The 9,584-nt window shown below is 36.7% G+C and overlaps 2 protein-coding genes across 2 annotated transcripts; both read left to right on the top strand.

The window, feature by feature from the left end:
- Nucleotides 1–8: 8 nt before the first annotated feature.
- On the top strand, nucleotides 9–4,319 carry LOC147473523 (WAT1-related protein At3g02690, chloroplastic-like). Its single transcript, XM_086587341.1, has 6 exons — nucleotides 9–825; nucleotides 1,211–1,333; nucleotides 2,538–2,687; nucleotides 2,972–3,143; nucleotides 3,538–3,598; nucleotides 3,857–4,319. Exons 1-6 carry the CDS (start codon nucleotides 157–159, stop codon nucleotides 3,957–3,959), a joined length of 1,278 nt encoding a protein of 425 aa, XP_086443467.1. The 5' UTR covers nucleotides 9–156; the 3' UTR covers nucleotides 3,960–4,319.
- Nucleotides 4,320–5,011: 692 nt separating this feature from the next.
- LOC147473524 (uncharacterized) lies at nucleotides 5,012–6,902 on the top strand. Its single transcript, XM_086587301.1, has 6 exons — nucleotides 5,012–5,469; nucleotides 5,597–5,675; nucleotides 5,794–5,853; nucleotides 6,147–6,268; nucleotides 6,370–6,441; nucleotides 6,530–6,902. Exons 1-6 carry the CDS (start codon nucleotides 5,012–5,014, stop codon nucleotides 6,630–6,632), a joined length of 894 nt encoding a protein of 297 aa, XP_086443427.1. The 3' UTR covers nucleotides 6,633–6,902.
- Nucleotides 6,903–9,584: the final 2,682 nt, after the last annotated feature.

Genomic DNA, 9,584 nt, shown 5'->3' on the forward strand with positions numbered 1-9,584 from the left:
GTGAGGATGGGAGAGGGTCTGTGTGTGGTCATTATTAGGTAGGTACCAAATCCCCTTTCCTCCTTATTTTGTCTCCTCCTCAATTGTTGAAGAAGAGATTATTACTACCACTCTTCTTCTTCTTCTTCTATTGTCGTTGAATCGTTCGTTCTCTCGATGTCCATACCGCTTATTATAACACTAAAATCACTTTCTTTTCTCCTTCCCACCAAAACCATCACCTACTGCTCATCAAATAAGAACAACTACCTATTTCATCGTCCAAATGTTTCTTCTCCAACAACACCACGTAGTCGTAGGTCTCTCACCTTCCTCGTCGCTTGCAGCAGAACAACTACCAATAGAAGCCAAGAAATGGTGGAGGACGGCTCACTTCCTCTCGATTGTGTTGCCACTGGTCTCGACGTCGAATGTGTGCTCACTGATGATGATGATGATGATGAGTTGTTACTCCTACAGCAGCACCCCAATAATAAGAAGAGCAAGAGCAAGAGCAGCTCCTCCTTTCGAACCCATTCCAACAACACCAACAATGTCTCCTTGTTCTTGGATTGGGCTCTTCTCATATCTCCCTTCTTCTTCTGGGGCACTGCCATGGTCGCTATGAAGGATGTCTTACCCAGGGCCGGCCCTTTCTTTGTCTCCTCCTTCCGCCTTCTCCCTGCCGGCCTCTTGCTCGTCGCTTTTGCCCTCTCCACTGGCAGGAAACTGCCTACTGGTCCTATGGCCTGGCTCTCTATCTCTCTCTTTGCCCTCGTCGACGCCACTTGTTTTCAAGGATTTCTTGCTCTAGGCTTGCAGAAAACTTCAGCCGGCTTGGGCAGTGTATGTTTATCTTCTCTCATCACTTTTCTTCTAATAACAAGTTTATTGCACTTTTACAAACTTGAGTTCATTACATTTGGCTCTAACACACTTGCTACAATTGGATTAATACATTTGGTTTATGGTCTTATTTACTTGGCATCAAAGGTATTTGCTTTCCCAATATAAACTTGTTTTAGAGGAGGGAGGTCGTCTTATATTTATAGTGTTTCTTCATTCTTCTGCCACATACATAGCTCAATTCATTCTGTTGATCTTCTTTAATTTGTTTCCAGTGTAATGTTAAAAGAGTAACAAACAAATGCATCTTTACCCTTTTTATAACTTAGTTTTAAATGTTACTTTACTATGCACAATCCAATTCTAACATAACAGAAAACTGCAGGTTATTATTGATTCTCAACCTTTGACCGTTGCCGTACTCGCAGCCTTGTTATTTGGTGAGTCAATTGGCACCGTTGGAGTTATAGGGCTTGTGCTTGGTGTTGTAGGACTTCTACTTCTTGAGGTATACGTTTCATACACAATATCTGTCTTAACATATGAACTTCACAAAAATTTTAATTTCTTGGAATTTACTTTTTAGATGAATTTTTTTCTTTAATCCGTGAGCGGGAGCGAACTCTTGGGTTGGGTTTGGAAAGTCAGCCCAAATGTAACTTGGTTGGTGTCCTTCCGTATACTCCCCCCCCTTTTACTTCTGCCTTCTCTCCCTTACTGCCTCTCTCTCCTTGTTCTCTTCACCCATGCCCACTCTCTCTCTTCCTCTCTCCCCCACTCACGCCCCCACTGCTACGCCAGTAAATCTAGTATTATTGGATTTCTCATTTGTCCATGGTAGGAACTCGGAACTCATTATGTTCCCCTGTCACCCCCTGTGATGGTGTTTTACGCATTTACGCCAAATTTTTGGGGTAGAAATCTACACACCTCTAAAAAGAAAGATAACCCCCTTGACATATTCACACAACAATCCAGAGAAAGAAACTCAAGGCTATATATGTCATTTGTTAATGAGTTAAAACACCCTTTTTTAATACGGAAAGACATGAATCCCATACTGTGGCCAATTTGAGTTGCATGGATTGGATAATTCTGTTTAATAAGCTTATTGGTAGGATTGATATTATTCGACATCCTTTGTTGGATTTTTCGTCCAGATACCCCATTGAGTATCCGTCAAATTTCGGACGTTAAGTGTAGTTGTGGGACTCGGATATGGATATTACTACAGTTGATTCCATTAGCATCTGTATGTACTTTTGAAAATGTTGAAGATCTTTGAGCTGATGGTAGAACTGTGAAGACGATGGAAGTATAGATTTCTGCATCGAAATTTAAGAAAATTTTGAAGTATGGAATATGGATCAGAACTCATTGTGCTAAAATCAATTGACATGCTACCAAAAATGTTTATATCATATAACATACTCTTCTTTTCTTTTCATTTTTATTTATTTTTTTATCAAAAAGAAGTTTACTTTTATAATAGCAAAATACATGAGTACAACTGGTCCAGCAAGGCCCTTAAACATGTCGGGACATATCAACATATAACTTTGTGGGATTAAAAGGTTTCTGGACTTAAACAGTTTTGTGCACTTATCCAAGTCCTGACCTTAATTCAAACTGACAATCTGTTTGGTGTTCAAAAAATATTACCCTTTTGTAATTCCAATAGTGCTTATGCAAATTCGTGTATACTTCTCCAGGTACCTGTGCTTTCTCTTGAAGGTAACGATTTTTTACTTTGGGGGAGTGGGGAGTGGTGGATGCTTCTTGCTGCTCAAAGCATGGCAGTCGGGACTGTCATGGTCCGTTGGGTGTCTAAGTACTCTGACCCTATCATGGCAACTGGATGGGTATTTTATATAAATTTTTGAGCTATTTCTTTTATGATCCATGTCATTCTACATGTGTGCTCATAGGATTCATGTAGACATCGTAATTTTTAATGCATTGATTATTGAATCTGTTCACCTGAGACTACAAATATGGTCTCTAGTTATTTATTTTTTTGGTTATCATACTTAACGTCTTTAGTTGTGTATTTCTCAGTCTCTTTAATCGGTAGATTTGTTGATATTGCATCTATGCCGTTATAATTGCCATGTTATCCAACAATTAATATGCATTTTTGTCGCAGCACATGGCTATTGGTGGGATTCCACTCTTGGTGATTTCAGTACTCAACCATGATCCTGTTATCAGTGGGAATCTGAAGGAACTTTCATCCTCTGATCTTCTGGCACTCCTCTATACGTCCTTCTTTGGAAGTGCCATCAGTTATGGAGTATACTTTTACAATGCGACAAGAGGTCCATCATCTACTGAAAATCTTTCCATTTCTAAGTAACCTAAAAAGACAGAGCATTTGATGAAAATTCTAAGTCTTTCGATGATGGTGATTAAATGAGTTTCAAAGACTTTAGTACCAACTCCCTACTTTACTGAGGCAAATGGTTTTTCCCCATAAACTGACAACAAAAAGAGAGTGATACAATAAATTCTTTCATTACCAGAGTGCAAAACGAAAAGGATGGAAGGAAAATGGAACAAAATGGAATGTCCAGGCCTGATTAAGAACTGGAAACTAACATTTTAGTTTCCAGTTCGTTATTTCACTGCGATTTGTGCCCCCCTCAGCTCTTTTTTTCTGCATTATTTTGAAGTTTGTATGTACCCTCATCAGCCTTGTTAATGCATGTACAGGTAGCTTGACAAAACTGAGCTCCCTCACTTTTCTTACTCCAATGTTTGCTTCAGTTTTTGGGTAAGACAATTTACTAATTGGCTGCAAACAAATGAAGAGAAAAAACTTGTAAAACTACCATGAGTACAATTTTTCGTGTTTTATGTATTATTAGCAATTTAATATTGTACAAATTTAGAAGAAACATGTGAAAAGCCAATCCAAGCACTAACCAATTTGCTATGGAACCAATGAGTTCATATATATATATATATATATATATATATATATATATCCCCCAGCTTTTCACCAATAATATTTATTGTGTTCCTTTCTCAGTTTTGTGTACCTAGGTGAGACATTCTCTCCTCTGCAACTAGTTGGGGCCTTGGTGACAGTGTTTTCCATTTACTTAGTCAACTACCGTATCGGTACAGAATGAGGAACTCCCAGCAAGACAGTGCTTCATTAGAAGCAATGCTGATCATTCGACTGAAGACGTTCGTGGGTCTAAGTCATGTCCTAGAGTGGAAATCGGGTGTCGTCAACTGCATGTACCATATGTATCAAAGAAAGATGAAAGAGGAGGCCTGCTTATATATGGACTAACAGATGAGCAGGAGAGTAGAGGATTATGCAAGGAAAGGCCAAATACTGATTCCTAGGTTTCTGTATATGTAATAGACTAATAGGTATATATGGTGGTTTACAGGCATCGGTTATGTCAGCGTGGATGCTGCTGTGTGTAATTTGATAGAAACGTGGATAATAGAAGCTGAAGGCGCAAATGCATTACAATGTATATTATCATGCGGAAAATATTCGTTAAAAATTTGAAATTTTGAATAATAGTAAGTTTAAAAATTCTGCCAAAAAAACGAAAAAAAGGTCAAACATACAATTCGTTTTCGTTTTTTTATACACGTATAATATGAAAAAAATCAAAAATATTTTGTTGCATTACAAGTTTAGAATATAATATTTTATCAAAATTGCTCATTAACTACACATAAATAACTTAATTTTTCATTTCCATTTACTTGTCTTCAGTTTTTTTATATTCTTTAGGTATGGAAGCTTCTAACTCAAATGGATTTTCAAAACCTTCTATTTTGAAGTAGTATCATACATTTTATAATATATTTTTTTCATTTAAAAAATACTAATCCTTATTATTCGGCAATTATAAGTTTGGATCATATAATTCATGTATTAATCCCTAGGTTTGAAATGTTCGTCTTATTATTCATATACGTGTATAAAACAGGTATTAAACGGGAATTTATTAGATATAGGTCTGGGTTCTCTAATGAGAAAATACAAAGAATTTAGAGTAATTGACTAAATTGTTCATGATGGCCTTCGGTTCAATGGACCTGTTGGCAAACACAAATGTTATGTTTTTGAATCACGGCACAAAATTCCGCTTTCTCTCTAAAACCGAACTCGTGTCTCCAATTCAGTCAGTCGCACAACCCCAACCCCAATCAAATGATGAGCAGTTGCTCTGTGAATACTTTGTCCACTGCTTGCTCTCGACAAGTTTATTATATTGGCCGATTTCTAAACTCCTCATCTTCCAGTAGACTTACCACTGTCGTCTGTAGTAAAATTTCTGGGGATGTTGATTATGACGGCGACCAAGTATCAGTTGGTGCTGCTGCCAAAGGTTCGGGAACCAATGCGAGAAGCCGGAGACTAGTTAAAGTGAGGGAAGACAAGAGGAAGAGAGAATCTGGCGCACTCCACAAGTACCCTCGTGGGCCAAAGTCCTCGAGGATGCTTTGCAAGCACGACGAGCTCCGTGCTGTCCTCGGTGATAGTATTGGAAATCCTGAACTAATGAAGCAGATGGTTCAAGAACGAGTTCGCAGGAAAGGTGGTGCTCAAAAAGACTTCCTCAGCAAGTCCAAGACCGGCTCTGTCCTAGCATTCAAAGTCTGCTTCAGAGAGTAAGGGAACAACAACCTCCAACTGTTTGATATTTTTTTCCCCCTTGTTCCCTTTCATTTGCAACTTTCCGTACTATTTATTCTATTATTAATTGTCAATCAAAATCTTGCTTGCTTGGTTTTGCAGCTTCAATCCAACCGATTCTTATATATGGTTTGAGTTGTATGGCTCTCCAACTGATCGTGATGTCGATCTCATTGGTAGTGTATGTCGTCTACTTCCAACTTTCTTTGTTATCCAAACCTATATTATTTATTTCCCTTTTCCTTACTACTACTCTATTGTTACTCTTTCATTCTCATCTGTTTTGTTTGTCTTTTCAGATTATTCAGTCATGGTATGTCATGGGTCGTTTGGGAGCTTTCAACTCTTCTAATCTACAGGTATGTTTGTGTTTCCGTTTGTGATGTGAGCATAGTCAATCATTGCACACCACCATCTCTAACCTCCTTCAGATTGACATCTAACATTCAAATCTAAGCTAGTAGTAACATGTGAATCGACACTAGTATTATCGAACTGCGCGCAATCAAACTGATCAGTTGGTTTTATGTGTTGCAAGTATATATATGTGGTGCGTAGGGAAGACCAGCCCTCCTAGTTATAATATTTGTGGATTCTGAATTTTTTGGAACCAACGATTTTGTTACAATTTCCATTTGGTAATGGATTGCAGTTGGCAAATTCATCCATGGAGCATAACCCTATCTATGATGCAGATAAAGGTTTCAAAGTAATGCCATCATCTTTCCATGATATTGGTGATGTTGAATTTCAGGATAACTGGGGCCGTGTTTGGTACGAGCTTTTGGCATTATTTTCACATTGCTCTTAATTGATAGTGTCGTTGTATGCTTATCCACCAACTGCAAGTGCATTGATCTTACTTTGTCAAACAGGGTGGACCTTGGAACTTCTGATATCTTTGCAGTTGATGTACTTCTCAATTGCTTAACTGTACTGAGCTCAGAGTGAGTAAACAAACGTTGTCCATAAAACAAAGTTGCAAACTCTCTCTCTCTCATTGTCTAATGGTTAACCCAATTTTACACTTCCCAGGTACTTAGGCATTCAACAAATGGTTTTTGGTGGGCGCCGCATGGGTGATTGGGAGGAAGGGATGACAAATCCTGAATATGGATACAAGTACTTCAAGATATGAAGTTAGGATGTTATTGAGCTTCTCCAACCCCGTATGGCTGTATCCATTCAATATTGTGGCAGGAGATAGTATAGCTGTTGCCAGTAAAGGAAGCTATCAATCTAGGGATTGCTCTCCAAGAGTTCGCTGAACAGTTCTTCATATGCTATAACTTTTCACACTGTAGCAAGAGCGTTAAAGCATACACAGTTCTGTTGATTAAACACTCCGTTGATAGTGGGTTTTAAAAAATCCTTGTGTTCTCAGTGCACAGCTTTAAAAGATTGGTTAGTCATGGTATTACTCCCCCAAGTAGTCTTCTAAATTCATCTTTTAGCTGACGAAACTTCTTTTTGGAAAATAAAAGAAAAGACTTGACAAACATACTGATTGCAATCGGAAAAGAGTAATTTATTCATGTGGAGGTTCTAGACTTTAGAAAACATTAATTAAAGCGTCAATCACAAGAATATGTGCAGTAGCAGGTATTGTCAGTGCACTGATCGACACCACCTGGATGATCCCCTTGGCAACGTTCCTTACAATTTGAACCGCACGGATAGTAAACCTGGACGCATTCTAATGCTCCAACTGAGGACACCATAACTTCAGCTGTCCAAAATGAGAATGGCATTAGTATTTGTACCGACTTAAATGGAAATGGTTGAGAGAAAGGAGTACATCAGGGAAAACAGAGAATATAATAGGCACGATCTCCACCTCCATATTTGAAAGGAAAAAAATACATGAAACTAGATAATGCTTTATCAAATGAGGAAGGTTTGATTGCCCTTATTCACTCCTAAAGCCTAAAGCTAAAGGTATGGATGGTGGAAATCATTTCTTTTGACAGAATTGCCCTTTATTTATTAAATTACAAAACTTTAAATAAAAAAATTCAAGTAAATTTGATTTAATAATAAGAGCAAATATTTTTCACAAAACACATGGGTCCCAACATGTGGCCATGTGTATTTTTCAACAAATAAAATGCATTTACTTTTTAGCTTAGAGCAAATCCAATGGGGGCTATATGGGTTGCTAAAAACAAATATATCATCACAACCACAAAAATGGCATTCCAATGGGGCTGCTAAAAGGGTCTTAAATTTAAAAGGAGTCAAAACCCCAGCCAAAGTTAAGACCTTCGCTTTTGTTGTTATAATAAGTTTGGGAGACGGACGGCGACATAGTTTCGCCGTCCGGGTGTGTTAAATTTCAACGGACGGTAGAAACTGTGTCGTCCGTCCAATTTTTTTTTTTAAACTTAAGTTACAAAATAATGGATGGACGGCAGAAACTATGCCGTCCGTATTATTTAGCACTTCAAAACAAAAAACGCGATTGGATTGGCTTTTTTATTTTGGGGTGCCAAATTTGGCTGGGCAAGCTGAAAGGCTTATGTGGCACCTTTTATCAACACAATTTAGCAGCTCTCCATTGGACTTGCTCTTACTAGAATTGCCTTTATACTTTTGTTTATTTATGAATTAGCTATGCAAAAAACACGTGCACGGGCATCGTATAACATGAAAAAGAGAAACCTACAACAAAGATAACAACCAGAACAAAGAAATAGAAAGTGGGCGAAAGTTTGATTATTTTGAGAAAAGAAAATTAGAATTGGTTTGTTTACATATTTATGGATGAGCAAAAGGTTCATCCTAACCTGATATATATACTGATGGTCAAGGGTTTCTCGTTTTTCATATTAATGTGTAGATTACGTTATAAATTTCATTTGGTAAGTAACCAATTACAAGTTTGATTTATTGAAAACAAGATATTCTCTTACCAAATATACACAACAGTTAAAAGCTCACCAAATATTCTCTTACCAAGATGGTATACAACTATACAAGATATGCAATTCGTAATTCACATATTAATGCAATTCGATCATTTTTATTTGTCAATGAATTTCAGATATTTTTTACTGTTGGTTGCGAAGATATGTGCCTCGCCTCATTTGGAGAACAATCTGGTCACAAAAACGAATTTGAATGGATTAATAATTAAATGATTAATTAATACACCATTGTTTCATTTAGCAAATTGGCGTCACTTAACAACTATTAAAAAAATAGATCTTTTCTACATAATTCAATATCCAAAAAAGCATGTTACAAAATCTACTATAAAAAAAAACCAATGCAGCAAAGATGCACCGGATGCATAGGCATATGGTCCACTCAATCATTCCTCTTTTTTCTCCTTTTTGGTCCTTTTTGGTAAGTGGCTACATAAGTTTTAGTAAATTTTAGTTAAATGGGTAAAAACGTAATTGACAACATGATACATGTCATGTATCATACTAACAAAATAATCCTGAAACATTTTTTCATAAATGATGGGTGATATATAACATATACCACTCTTCCCACATAGAATGATATGACATATATCACTCGTACGGAGAGTCCCAAGTAGATAATATATGACATGTATCATACAAACAAAATGGTCAAGAAGCATTTCCCTATAAGCGATAGATGATATATTACATGTATCAGCCTTTTAACAGAGAACGATACATGACATATATCATTATAATGGAGAGTCCCAAAAATAATGGATGATATATTATATCTATCACAATTTTATTGCATATACTTGTTCACGCATTCTTCCGATTCTATCCCTCTATATTGTGTGACTCAAAATCATGCACACCATAGCTATTGTGCACCCTGCGCACCCTAGAAGCTATATATATTATTTTATATAACTCTTCAACTATTTTTTTTTTACAGAATTCCCCTTATTCTATTTATTAAATTACAAAAATTCAAATAAAAAAATTCAAGTAAATTTGATTAATAATAAGGGAAAATATGTCATTTAGATTCAATATATTTTCCCCAAAACACACTGGACATGTGGCCAATGTACTTTTTAACAAATAAAATACATTTACTTTTTAGCTTAGTAGAAATGCTCATATATTTTTGTTTATTTACAAATTAGCTATGC

The sequence above is a fragment of the Coptis chinensis genome, unplaced genomic scaffold, assembly GCF_015680905.1.
Source record: "Coptis chinensis isolate HL-2020 unplaced genomic scaffold, ASM1568090v1 utg2340_pilon_pilon, whole genome shotgun sequence".
Classification (NCBI taxonomy): domain Eukaryota; kingdom Viridiplantae; phylum Streptophyta; class Magnoliopsida; order Ranunculales; family Ranunculaceae; genus Coptis; species Coptis chinensis.